This window comes from Etheostoma spectabile, chromosome 11 (assembly GCF_008692095.1).
Source record: "Etheostoma spectabile isolate EspeVRDwgs_2016 chromosome 11, UIUC_Espe_1.0, whole genome shotgun sequence".
Classification (NCBI taxonomy): domain Eukaryota; kingdom Metazoa; phylum Chordata; class Actinopteri; order Perciformes; family Percidae; genus Etheostoma; species Etheostoma spectabile.
Window position 1 is genome coordinate 5,334,477 of NC_045743.1, and position 14,050 is coordinate 5,348,526.

Below are 14,050 nucleotides of genomic sequence, written 5' to 3' on the forward strand. Positions count from 1 at the left end.
GGAGTATTGATTGTTGTAATTGTTGCCCCTGTCCATATTGGCAAGCGGCCACAAAGAGATCCTGTCTAAAAATCCAATGCAAGTGATGGGGAACACATCTAGCCCTAGTTTTTAGTACAGCTTAAGCTAATGTGAGGTTTTGGCAGAGTTAAACCAAGTAGTCTTTGTAATACTAAATTACAAGGAGGCATCGGGAATCTTGTACTAAAAGACTAACTTTGGAGGTTATACCCTCTTGCTTTGACTTAAAATGATGAAGCCTCATTCTAGCTTCAGATGAACTTTAAAATGTAATTTTACACATAACGGAAAGTGTTTTCGTCACCCCCCACCCCCCCCCCCCCCCCACATAAAAACACATCAACCTTTCCTTCATAATGTGTAAGAGACTAAGACAGAAAAAGGTGCTCAGACGTCACGCACAGACATTTTGCTAAGTTACTGAGCAAAACGCCTAAATTATCCAGTGCCTGCAGCATGTGCTGCATTTTGGCCCTTATCGGTTCTCCATGTCAAAAACATTTGGGCACCTCAAAAAAGGGCCAGTCTTATAATCAGCAAATGTTCTTGTAAGTCTGCCCGTATATTGAAATCAAAAGCAGATAGATGTGAAACTACAATAGCAAAGTGAGTAAAGGAGCATATAATCAATTGTTCTCACCTCATACAGTAGCCATCCTCTATCCCCTGCATGTTTCCTGTGGCTGACAAGCAGACACCTCCCCAGACCCTTAAGACTGGGAACCAGTCTTCCATCCATTGGCCCTTTTTGAAAGAACCACGAGTCTCAAATCAGCTGAGGGTCTCAAAAATGTGAATACTCTTCTACCAAGTCCTTTCGAAGATTAAATGTGTGAGAAATACAGCAGTTATGGGTCTTTTTTTCTTTTTTTTTTTTAAGACTAGGAGCTTGACATGCAAAAATGAACATCTTGTGTTCAGTGCTGAATGATTTTTGCCTTATTTGAAACAAATTAGAATTATCCAATGCACCCTGACAAACATTACCTCTTCTTGTGTCTGCATAAAACCCACATAAATTATACAAAATTATTAAAACAATCTATATTTAATTTGCAAACTTATATTAGATTACAGAAAAAGGGTTTTTGAAGAGTCAGTACATGTGTTGCTAAGTTTTAAAAGGGAGATCTTTGAAGGGAGTACATAAAGACCTATGCAACCACACATCGTTTTACATCAATAATTTTTCAAGGTCTATCTTTATCACTGGCCTCTAAAGGATACTATAAGCTACAATCGTCAGAAATTTATATAAGCAATTCACAAACAAAGCTTGTTTACCCATCAGGAGCCTAGGGTATAAAAAGTCTTTACCTTGCTGGTGCCATTATTTTGTAACCACTACCAAGGCTTTGACAGGGCGGGGATGGAGAATTCCTTAACTCCAGAATACAAAAAACTAGCAAACAAGATCAGGAAAGCAGCTGCCTACAGAACATAAGGAAGCCAGCCCAACACAATGGAGGATAAGAAACTATTTCAAATTATTGCCCAGAACACAAAACAAAAAGTATCAATACATCTGATGGAGCTCCATCCTGGGATGCCATGGCAACTGTATCAGGCCATTCACAATTCATGGTGTTGCACTAACACAGCATGTTAAAGCAGACACTTTGGCCATCTTGGAACATATCATGTCTGCCAAATGTAACTGCAAAAAAATAAGAATAACTATTCAAACAAGTACATTATACATTCTCCAACAGCAGTAGGTTTTACAGAGGGTTTTTTTCTTTTTTTAGTGGGATGGCTTATTGAGAAGTGGATTAAACATACAAAGACTTCAGCATGGTGGCCAGTCCACAGACTTCAGTTCCCTTGACGACACTTCCTCCAGAGCTGTGGTGCAGGTGCACGTGATTCAGGAGCAGAAAAAGATGGGTGCAACGTACACCTCTGTTCTTTCAATATTCATCTACACCCCTGAGAAAGCCAGACACAAATACAGGCATGGGAAACAGGGGAAGAGGTTGAAGAAGCACACACAAAAGGGGACTAAATTCCCACGGTGAAGGTGGTTTGAAGGACTGTGCTTGTTGGAGTGGCAAGGTGTAGACAGGTTAGTCTTCGTCATCGTTCTCATCATACTCATCCTCGTCATCATCATCCCCCATATAAGACACTGGAGTCTCCACACGAGACCCGCTGTAGTGAGAGTCATTCGAGCTGGAGGCCATAGTGCCGTCAGTGCAGCCATCACTACAAGGAGAGGAGGAGTGGATTTTATCGTTTGTTACAAGTTAATGTTGGAAAAGGTGAAAGAGCATGGGGGTGAGCCTAACATCTGCAATCTGTCTAAGTTATTTACAAGTAAGAATTTGCACCTGCTTGCAGGGTAACGGGCTCCATTTGCTGAGGAACCTCCAGTGATGTAGACGTTACTGATGGGACCCTTTGCCATCTCTGGACAAGAAAGAAAAGAAAAAAAAGAATAAACTACATCAACATAAATATGGCAAACACTGACAAATATGACAAGTCAACATTCTACTCTGCTTATATTGTATGGTGCCAAAATGGGGCCAGGGGCATAAAGTGGGGGGTCCCTTCCCTACTTCCTACCCCTATACTTTCAGCACCCTTGTTCTGACCACACACATTTTCAAACTTGGCTTTCATTTGTATCTTAACTATACACCTGTTAAGTTTTATGATTGCATCTTGCAAGGCCACAGACATATAAACTGCTGGCAAAGAACTCAAATCTGCCTCTGTGGTACTTCCCGCTACAGTAGGTGTCTACAGAAACTACAATAATAATCTTCTCCTCCACCGACATTCATCCACTGCAGAAAAGAAAACTAAACCTCCTGACACAGCCATCACTGTTTTTGCAAATCTCAGTGGCATATCAAGGCAGAGCTATCACTATTTTGTGAGTCAGCCAGAGACACTAAGGAAATCTAAACAGGCAGAGCATTCCTTTAACATCGAAAAGAAAAAGAAAGAAAGAAATACTCCATTTGTATTTAATAACGTGCAAACCAAAAATCCGCACATCAAACCTCTCTGGCAAACCTGAACTGGACACCTTTATTGTTATCAAAAGAAATTACCAGACTGGTTGAGGGTCCGGATTTGCTTTAGAAGTTAAACAATCTTTTCCAAAAGCATTTTAGCGGTTTGTAAAAAAAAAAAGAAAAATTATAATAGTAGCGCTGTGTAGATGCATGTAGACGGAACAGATTGAAATATCGCTTTCTTCACGTTTATGCCTGTTAAGCTGATGAGAGACAATGGGTTGACACTGCTACTCCAAATATCAGTGGCTCACGGGCAACCGGCTGCTGATGTACTAATATCTCCAGAATGAGCATGTGGCACTGACCTATAACGTATGGCTCCAGAGCTTTGGGCACCAAGCTCCGTGCAACCTTGAGATCCTCTGGAGAACACTTTCCCACCTCCAAACCACAGGCCATGCCCATACGTTTCAGCACCTCAATGTCATCATGGATCTCAAACATGCTGTCGAAATTGAACAAATACTCAAACCTGCAGATGAGACAGAACAGGAGACATGAGAAAAAGGGTGAATTATCCATTCCTATTAAAACAAAAAACAAGGGCTCCCAGTCTTACTTTAAGGCGCTTCTTGTTAAATTGGGTTTTCAGGAGCAGTACAGTGCAAGATGGTGACAATTACGTAACACAGATGGCCCTATATTGGTGCTTAGACCATATGCTTTTGTCCCTCTTTCCATTCTTTCACGATACATTGGTGGCGATTTGATTTGTATTGCGATTTTCATTTATTGCGATTCTAGAAGTATTTTGTTCGATAGTATGAGTACTGCATAAAATGCATTTTCTGCTTTTGCCGGAAACAAATATGATCTAGCTGCCGTGAACTATACTGTATGAACAGAAAATGCTTAGGTGAATCCTTGGTATAAAAAAAAAAAAAAACTAAAAGAAAACTGACTGACTTGGTGTGTCAGGGCTTTAAGAGGAAATCATTAACCCTCAGGAGGTCCAAGCCCTTTTTTCCATCTTTTGTTCACCTGGTCTCCTTGTGTAAAGATACTCGTATAACCTCAACCCTGTTATGCACAATCAAGTTATAGACATCATTTATTTCAGGAAAATCTGGGCTATCAGGATATGCGTGCTGCAGGGATGTCCCATGAATGTATAAATTGTTAAATGACTATAAAGAAAAAAGAAAAGACTAAACGGAAAAGAAATCTCAGAGAAATGTATTAAAATCACACACAAAACAATGATACCCAAGACCATTGGCTTTTGAAAAAAGTGTTCTAGATGTTGGCAATCAAAAGGAAACAAAAATAAACTTCGAAACTATTTAGTTTTTCCCCCCCATAAAGTCCATACGCTTTTATCTAAAAGGCTAGTTGTGTCGTCTTCAATGTATTATCTGTCTGCTATTTGACATCAGTGAGCCAAGTCACTCATTTTAGCCTCCAGGCTTCTTTTTACCGTCCAGCCAGGGCTCTGAGACACCACACACACACACACACACACACACACACACACACACACACACACACACACACACACCCACACACACACACCACACACACACACACACACCACACACAACACACACACACACACCACACACACACACACACACACACCACACACACACACACACACACACACCACACACACACACACACACAACAACACACACAACACACACACAACACACCTATGTCTTTCTTTCATAGTTTGTCTGGTCCTGCAACTTATAGTCAGGTGCAACATTACCATCTACAGACGCGAGAGGGTTCTCTCTGCTTTTGACAACTCTATGCTGCTCCTAAAGACAACTGAGAAAGACTGAACACAAACAAAATGGCTCCAAAAAGAAAATCTGATTCTGCAGGTAGTAAAATATACTGGCGAAAAGGTTACTCTTACTGCAAGGAAGAAAACAAATACAGCTAATCACAGGCTGAAAGCAAGATGGCCAGAGCTGGAGGAACAAGTCCGCAGATGGGAGTTTGAACGTGCTGCCAGGAAAGGCTTGTCAACAGTGCAGTTACGTCTCCACGCCCTGGTAGTTGATCTGTGCGTTAATTGTAGTCGAATAACTGTTAATGCGTTACGTTAACATACCAGACACCTATTTAGCCTGTTCTGTGTGCTATTGTGTAGCTGAATAACTTGCTTTTCCAGATTAAATGTCTGTTCTTGTATTATGTGAAATAAATTTCTAAATAATTGCGATTTAAGTTTTTTTTCCTCTTCATGACGCATTTTTTGATTGGTGCAATTTACGCTCCGGAGTGACTTATAGTTCAGAAAATATGGTAAGGCTCTCTGCTGAGGGCTATTAATTCGCTGAGCAAACTCTTTGCGCACATTACTTCATGTGATTGGTCAACAAAGCTTTCAGTCAAAATTTCCCCCAAACAATGGCTGCTGGCTAACAAAAAATAGATCACTGTTTGGTTCAAAACACAGTAAATAGCCGTTCAATCAGTGATTTATTGTTCTGGAATTGTGTGCATATTCTCCGAACAAGGTCCCCGTCTTCACGGACGGATTTCTAAGCTTCTGGAAGGGCTTTTAAGACACAGAAGAGGTCTCTAATAAGGGCAAACTCTCCGCCCGGCGAGACGATCAGTCCAAAGGTACAAAGTATATGAAACATAAGCTCAAGTTGATTTTTGCATTCATCATTATTTGTTACAAATACACTGTAATTCCACGATGATTTAATAAAGCTTCTGGATGGGCAACAATTGTTACATGGTCTTCTTAAAACGGATTTCTCTGCTTCTAAAAAAATGTACAATAAATTAAGCCTCTACACTGTATTCTATTGATCTGGAGATATTAAATAAGACATCCAAAATTCGTATGAAACAGCCAACTCCAGAGGGTTTATCAACTGCTTGGTTCTCCAGATTTTCTGGGTTACCCTGAAACAATCAAAAGGCTATAAAAAAGGCATTAAGGGTTACAATTTCCTCACATTTGGCTTCGTACAGGGGTGCAGAAAAAAGTGTGGCTTCCTGGTTTTGTTTATTTCACATGTAAACAGAAACTTACTAACTTTTGCAAATAATTTAAAGAGCATGAGCAGATAAAGGCTAGCTCAATCGCTTACTTGTCGTTGGAGATGCTGCAGTCGATGACAGTTTTCTTGCTGGTGTTGACAATAATAAAGGGCAGGTGGATGATGGAGTTGGGAGGTGGAGGTCTGTTTGCCTGCTGCTCTGTCTGTCTGTTGCGTTGAACCAGGTTCTTAAAAGCTATTTGCTGAAAGACACATTCAACATTTCGAAAACATTACTGCGACATTCTTCAGCTATGCTTTGGCTGGATTTATCCTCCTGTGTTGTTTGGACATTACCACTGTAAATGTCCCCAGCAAAGCAGCTGGTTTGTGCTTCAACATAGAATTTATCTCGCTCATTTGGGATGTACATTATCAAGCTGTCTTGTGAATTTATTATATACCTTGTGTATATAGTCGTGTATATACACACAAACAAAAACATATTACAAAAGAGAATCATGTTTGGTTTTGATTGACACTGTCAGAGAGGTATAAACTTAACTATACATTTCTTACTGAGTTAATAGTTCGCAATGTTGCTGAAGTGGATTGCATTATAGTAAGAGGTATTGCTATATTTTTGTCCTCTATATACCTGAGGGGAGCAGAATATCAGAAAAACTCACTATAAAAAGGTAGAATTTATGACTAAGCTGCTGGACTGGATTGCAGGTGTACATAATAATATAGCCATTGAGAGTACATTCTTGCACTCACAAACTCCATGAGGAGAAGGTATGCATGAACAATCATCTTCAGCAGAACGGACATCGTACCAATGGAGGCCACATGTGAAGACCCCCTGATAAAGTGCAAACACTCAGTTCATTCCCACCTGCAGTATGAGCTCCTGAAGCTGTGATTGTTTCTGCTTAATCCTCTCCAGCCGCCTTTGTCTCTCCACCTGCAGTTGAAATAAAGGAAGAACGGTGAAGAATTATAACATGGGTAAAACAGGTAAGACAACTCCGATGCAAGCTACTGTGAGAACAGTCTTCACTCTGTGTTTTACCTCTAGGTTTTGGCACTCTTGCGCTGAGTTGGTGGGAAGGCCAATCCATTTTATTTCTTTCTTCTCTTTAGAGATAATGTTCATGGCCATAAGCACATTAAGTGCATCATAAACACGCCGCCGAATGTTCTTCTGGTCATACACATGCTAAAAAATGTTAAAAAAACAAGATTCAAAATATGAACAAAATTGTATAAATTGTTAAAAGATAATTTAACAAAATCTAGCACTATACTATCTAGAAATAGTTCTGCCTCATTCAGAGAAAATGTCCTGCAGCTGCAGCACTCACTGCGTCATTGGGTGACATGTGGCTGTCTGCAGAGCTGAATTCTGCAACCAGTTCATCTGCCACTTCATTGTAGGTGGTTACTCCTTTCTTCTGCACCTTCTCACACACTTTCATGGAGAAATGCCTCAAGCCCTTCCCATTCTTTTCCCCTTTCTTACCACGTTTTCTGTGGACAGAACAGATCCCCCACAACACTCAAATTCACATTAAACACTTAGTATGTCACACAGTATGCATTTTCATTTTTAATCCCCAATACCAGGCCCGATAAAGCTAAAAAAAACAACAACAAAAAAAAACTAATTAAATATCCACAGAGATCCACAATGATGTTCAAAGCTTGCTGAAACTTAAGAACCTTTACTAAACTTAAGACTTACCCTGATGACCACGGAGAAGCATCTGATGGTTGACTCTGAGTGAGGAACTGGGAACTGGGTGTATGTGGACTGTTTACCAAAATGGTATTGGATACTGTAGGTCTCTGGGGTGTTCCTATCACCTACAAAAAAGGACAGAGCAAAAGAAAATGTTAAAGCAAGACTTTTTGTTGATACATTATAGGCTCAGCTTATACTATTAGAAAAAGTGCATATTATACTCTCAATAAAAAACTAGAATAATTATTTACTATTTTTCATTTAACAAATTACCTTTTAATTTACACTATGTTTCAACCGCCCAATATATTTGTATTGTGTTGCAAAGATAGAAACTGTCAAATGCTTAACTAAAGTTGTAATGGTGAAACAATACATATTTAGTATTTAAGACTTTTTTATTGACTAAATGATAATTGAAAAATATTGCTAAAAAGTTTCATCCTTGATAGTAATATGAGGCTTCATTCCTTCACTAAAGGTGATATCTAAGCTGAGTTATGTATACATCCTTGTATATAATGGGATGATGGGTGTAATCCTGCTGACTATAGAGTTGTTAAGCTTAGGATCAGCGGCTACACCTATCACCTACCCTCCGCCCAATCACCTCACAATGATAATGGAGGGGCTTAGACAACGGTAAGGCACAGCAGAGAAAGCCAGCTAACAAATCTATAGCCAAATGCATCTGCTGGTCATTGACAATTTAGAAAGCTAAAACATGTTTATATATCTATTTAGAGGTTCTTAACTCTCATACAAATGTGGTCAAGATAGCACAAAAGTCAGACATCACCGGACCATATAGTATGGTAGTTGTGTGGAGAATCACTCACCATGTGTGGCACATGTTGCATGTGTGCAGCAATGTTCACATTGGATGGCCCAAGAGTTTTGGGTAGTAGCTGTTTGGCCACGGGGGCAGCTGTAGGCTGGACAGTAACCAAAGACAGGACACCTAATAGGAGACATGATAAGATTAGTAATGAGTAGAACTCTTGAAATGAGTTGAACTCTTGATTGATACACCATTGCCCCCCTATTGTCAAACTACAAGCAGATAGACCTACATAAGAAGAAACATTGTTTCCTTTGTGGGACATGCAACCAATTAAACTAGACTGTACGTAACGTCCACCACTATTGTTGGACACATCCAGTCTAACAGATGTGTCCAACTCAGGACTCAATCGCTGGTGTTAGCGTCCTTTTGCCAAACTCAGTGAAGACAAAGTTGAAGTAATTGTTTAAAACTGTATATGGTTAGATAGGTAAGAAATTTAAATTGACGTTCACAACATTAAATGAACTGAAAACATTCTATGATGATTTATATTAGTAGTTGAAGTGAAATGTTGGCAAAAAGCTGCAGTCATAACATGTTAATGTAAACAAATGTGCACTGTGCAAATGCAATTATTATTATTATTATTATATACCTTTGCTAGGGCTCAGATTCTGATCGATGAAAACCTTCAGCTCTCCGTTTGTATCTATTAGACCAGCCTGTGAAGGACAAGAACTTAATACTCAAAAACCACAAAATTAAAAGAATCAACATTAGTCCACAAAAGGTGTACAAAAGAAGCAAGTGGGGTTAAGCTGGATCTTTTAATTTATAGCCAATTAATAATACACCTACATATAACATCAGCAAGAGTGCCTACAAGACCAAAAACTAAAGTAAAAAGTACAAAACATATATATGATTACTTACATCTTTAGCCATGATCCCAAAGGACCGGAGGAGTTGAGCTTCAGGCTAAAAAGAAAGTGTTCTTCTATTTGTCACTTCTCAGACCCCTGAGGACAGAAAGAACGCAAACTATTAAAAATGATAGTGGTAAGCTTTCAGTTTTAACCAAACATCTATTTTTTCCCATTGTATATCCTGAACTCAAATATTTTACTCTGTTTTGGTGTTTAATTGAACTTAAGTTATTTCTGAGGCCCATTTGCACTGCTTGCTGCCAGCACATTTTACAAAGCTACACCACTAACGTTAGCTCGAGTTACCATGTATTCTTCTTACCAGACACAATTGACATTACATGTATGTATATATCAGACCAATCTCGATGTATGAGCCTTTCAGGCACATTTCTTGAACCACTGTGAAATCCACATTAAACAACTCCTCGATGCTCACAACTTTTACTACGCTGTGTACAAGGCCTACTTCAGGTACCAAGCACGTCCGGAGGAGAGGCATCGTCGAACTTCTGCTACAGGTCACGCAAACATGATAACGTAATCACTCCAGCCCAAAACTACTAATGTGACTTAAGTGATAGCACACTATGGTTACAGATATTACTGTTGCATGCGGTAGTAACACAATTCCCCCTATAACACGAAAGCAATGAACAATCTTTTGTTGAATGCAGCTAGCTAACTGTTACTGCTAGCTCGCTGGCGTTAGCTAGCGAGCTATTAGCTTATGCACGTTTTGAAAGGATTCACATTCAGTTTAGCGATTGTTTGGTTCCGTGCTGCAGATTGAAGACAAAGTCAAGTATGGGTTAACATTTAAGAAATGTGTGTGCATTTCGCACGACGAATGAAGTTAATAAACTGATTCTGTGCACTTACGAGTGCACTCTCCAGGTTCTTCGACGGCTGTTGTTGGCATTTAAGAATGGAGGAAGAGGAGGTCTAAATCCCTACAAAACAGGAAACATAATAAGCAATGTCAAAGTACTTTTCGATAATTATATAGTAAATTTCACGGACAAAAATATTTATTAGTGTTGGGTGTTTAACTCTTGATTTTATTTTTTTCCTCAACTTTCTATGTTTTGCCGTTATAATGCCAGGATGTGCCTGTTTAGTCGCGTATTGAAGCTGTATTAAAAAGTGATCTTTTTTCAATCGAAGAAAGACGAACTACTGAAAAAGTAAACAGTTAAAGTTAACCATGAAACAGAAACAAGACGTGTTTAATTCAGAATGTAGCAAAAATGTAATGGTACATTTAAACTCACACCCAAAATATGTCTCCATACACTTCTGATATATCCGTTACTTTCTAGTGATTAGCTATAGTAACTGTGTTTATTGTGGTTTGACCATAATGGCTCTAGCTGTCAGATGCCTGACAACAACAAACAGTTTGTCCCGAAGTTCCATTCAGAAACACTTAAATATCTGCTATTATAAATGCAACAAACTCCGTAGCTTACTAACTAGCCTGATCATTGTATTTTGAATAAAATATCGACCTTACGATTGATAACCTTCGCTATATTAACGTTACTAGTGTGATTTGTTCAACCGTTAAACATGCATTCTAAACTTTGTTTTCATGATGTCTCAGGACACCAACGTTCGTATAAAAACGTTCCGTTCCATAGCAGAAGAGCTGAGTATGTTAATGTGGCCAATTTAATCACAATCACCGCGAACCGTTAACGTTATCGTTTGCAACGTTCGGTAAATTAGCAGCTTAACAGAGGATACGTTAGGATAAACGCATAAGTACACCACAGACTAGCTAATATTTTGCTAATTAGCAATGCCTTACGTTACTGAGTATTTCAGCAACAAGCTAACTCGCAATTACGGTTGAAAAGCCAGGACCACCGGTCGCTTTGTTAGCCAACTGGCAATACGCTAGCTAATAGCTAGCGGGCGAGCTAATCCACAGCTGTCATCGACAACACTGCCAGAATTAGCGGCAGTTTTACTGTGTTAGCTTTGTGTCTGTTGGTAGAATATTTCAAATATTCAAAAACAATAGCTAACTGATAAAAGCGGTCATTTAACATCAATAAACTTCTTCTGCGGCAGCTGGGTAGCCACAAGTCCATACATATGGCTTACCGGTGCACTTCACAAGTTAGCAACTTGTTTGTTAGCCTTTTCTATCCACTCTCTGCTAGCCTTGCTATAGCAGCGCGTCTCACAATCTGATCTTGGCGGTGTCTCGCTTTAGCGTTGTCTGATTGGACAGCATCGATGAGACGACAGCAAAGCAGTTCATGCCCACAACCTGCATCTCTTGGGAAGGGTGGGTACCCATCAGCTTCAAATATACATATACCGCCATCTGCTGTACAGGAGTATGAAGATGCATTTGACCAAAGATTCTCTATAGGCTCTAAACCGTCTCTGATTAAACTCCTGTACTTTTTATTTACCCCGTTGGTCAGGGATGACAAACATATGGATTAAACACAAATGAGCTCTTGTCTGCACTGAAGAACCACCTTCTCAACATGTGGCAAAACTCCCAAACCCAGATTTGCAATCAAGATAAATGTTAATGTCTGCAGTAAAGTACAAAAAAGCCACCCATTTTTTTTGCCTTTGTATAGACTCAAATGTTATGGCCCCTGTGTTGTTTCTGGGAACATTGGGGTTCATCTTAGGAGGAGTTTTCAATCTACAATTACACATGGTGGGGTTTAGTACTTTTAACACTCACATTTAACTCAACAGGAAGAAGAAGAAAAAACAGGATTAAATTAAAAGAAAAAAGCTGTTTAGCTTTTCTATGCCAGCATTAGATTATTGCTACAGGGTGGGGAAGGCTTTGAAACAGATATAAACCATCCTGATGGAAAACAGAATCCACAGAGAACGTAACTCATCATTTGAATGAATAGATAAATAGGGTAACTAAAATTGAGTCGACAGCCTTTATGGTTAGGGTTAAAGGGACCCGGCCACACGTGTTTCATTACTTTGTGGTAATGTCTGAAGTTCTGCCATGGACTCTGTAACATTTCTTGTGAAAAAAAATGCCTTTGGTACTTTGTTTCAAGCCATTCTAGTTTGGTATAGAAAGCCTACAGGAAGACTCACATGTTTGGCAGTTATCATTAATATTAAACAAGCTAAGCCGCTTGAGTCTGATTGGCTAACAGCTAGCCAATGAGCGCCTGGCTTTCAATGTCTTTTGCAGCACAACTGGGCGAGCTAATGAATAGTAATGAGCTCAGGCAACATGACGTCAGACTGACCAGCTTTCGTTATTGGTCTGATTTCTCCACTTATTTCTTTTCAGTGGCTAGAGCTGACAGAGGAGGTAGCAGTTCATTTCCACATTCACAACATAACACAAACACACATGGACCTAACATATATATTTTTTAAATGGAAGTAAAAACGGTTTTGTGTGGTAGGGCACCTTTAACATTTCTGAGGGCGGTAACATGCGCATAAATAAATGTACTCAATATTCTCAATCAGTATATCCCATTCTTTACTAGTATTTTCAAATATTAGGATATTTACAACTTACAAATACACTGAATTGCCAGTTTAAACTAATGCAGTCTAATAGGCTACAACAACCTTAAAATAAATCCTACCTTCATGAAGGTTATATGGTTGTGGTGCTGTTGAACTTAATTACATTACAGAGAGAAGTGTTAGTATTATTAACTACTCCCTTACTGATATAAGTGGGTCAAACATATTGTGAACACCTCTAAATGTATTGCAATACAGTTTAACAGCACCAAAATAACATCCTCCAAAAATGAATATAAAGTTCAATCAACACCTCTCTAAAACCGTTTAAACAAAAACTTATTGATTCAACTTTATGGTAATTATGTAGGATATATTGTGTGGGGATGTCAAATTTATTAGGTCATACAGAGTGGGTGTTGCTACTATTTGAGTGTACAGACTAAATATTAGAAACACATCTTGGTATAGAAAGCTGCTATGAATGACAGGAGTCATCCCTTTACATCATGTATTACTTAATAATGGTCTCTTGTATTCTGCATCCTGTGAGTGAACTAGTTTGAAGTGAGTCTACTTAAACCAGGCTGCCATTTCATTTAAAAAAGGAAGACTGACATATGCAGATACTCTATCAGTTATCTATATACCCTTCACACTTGGCCATGGGTGTATAACATTTTTATGAGATAAAACTCAGTTGAGCCCAAGTCTGCCACCACAGACCACCAGTATTTTTTCTCATAAAGAAGCCCTTGTGGGGGTTTTTCATGTTAAAATAAATAAGCAGCTGGGACCCCATTAATCCCCTGTCCCTCTTTGTGTAAAGTTTAGACTTGTTCTATGTCTGAATACTGCCTCACTCTTGTGTGGTAATTTGATTCAACACATTCATTTAGGAATATGCTACATTAAAGCAGAAAAAAACAAAAAAAGGACTCAAAACTAGATTTGACAATGGGCACACTTCAAGACAGGTCCTCCAGATTACTAAACAGAGCATTGGCCCATATTCAGGCCTTCATCATGTTAGTTGATGTTGTGCATCTAAACACAGAATTGCCTACTAAATGAGCACAATTCAGTTGACACAGAGAGAGCCTAAA

General features: G+C 39.1%; 1 protein-coding gene across 2 annotated transcripts; it reads right to left on the reverse strand.

Moving 5' to 3' along the window:
* Nucleotides 1–1,751: 1,751 nt before the first annotated feature.
* tfdp1a (transcription factor Dp-1, a) lies at nt 1,752–11,751 on the reverse strand. 2 transcript variants are annotated; one of them, XM_032529223.1, is made up of 13 exons: nt 11,571–11,751; nt 10,341–10,411; nt 9,466–9,551; nt 9,188–9,254; nt 8,585–8,706; nt 7,746–7,867; nt 7,366–7,531; nt 7,074–7,220; nt 6,897–6,965; nt 6,110–6,261; nt 3,356–3,522; nt 2,352–2,430; nt 1,752–2,226 (listed from the first exon to the last, which is right to left on the reverse strand). In XM_032529223.1, the coding sequence occupies exons 3-13, from the start codon at nt 9,475–9,477 to the stop codon at nt 2,088–2,090; spliced, it is 1,242 nt and encodes a 413-aa protein (XP_032385114.1). In that variant the 5' UTR covers nt 9,478–9,551; nt 10,341–10,411; nt 11,571–11,751; the 3' UTR covers nt 1,752–2,087. The 2 variants fall into 2 exon arrangements, with proteins under 2 accessions (XP_032385114.1, XP_032385115.1); XM_032529224.1 differs by lacking the exon at nt 10,341–10,411 and having other exon boundaries at nt 11,571–11,719.
* Nucleotides 11,752–14,050: the final 2,299 nt, after the last annotated feature.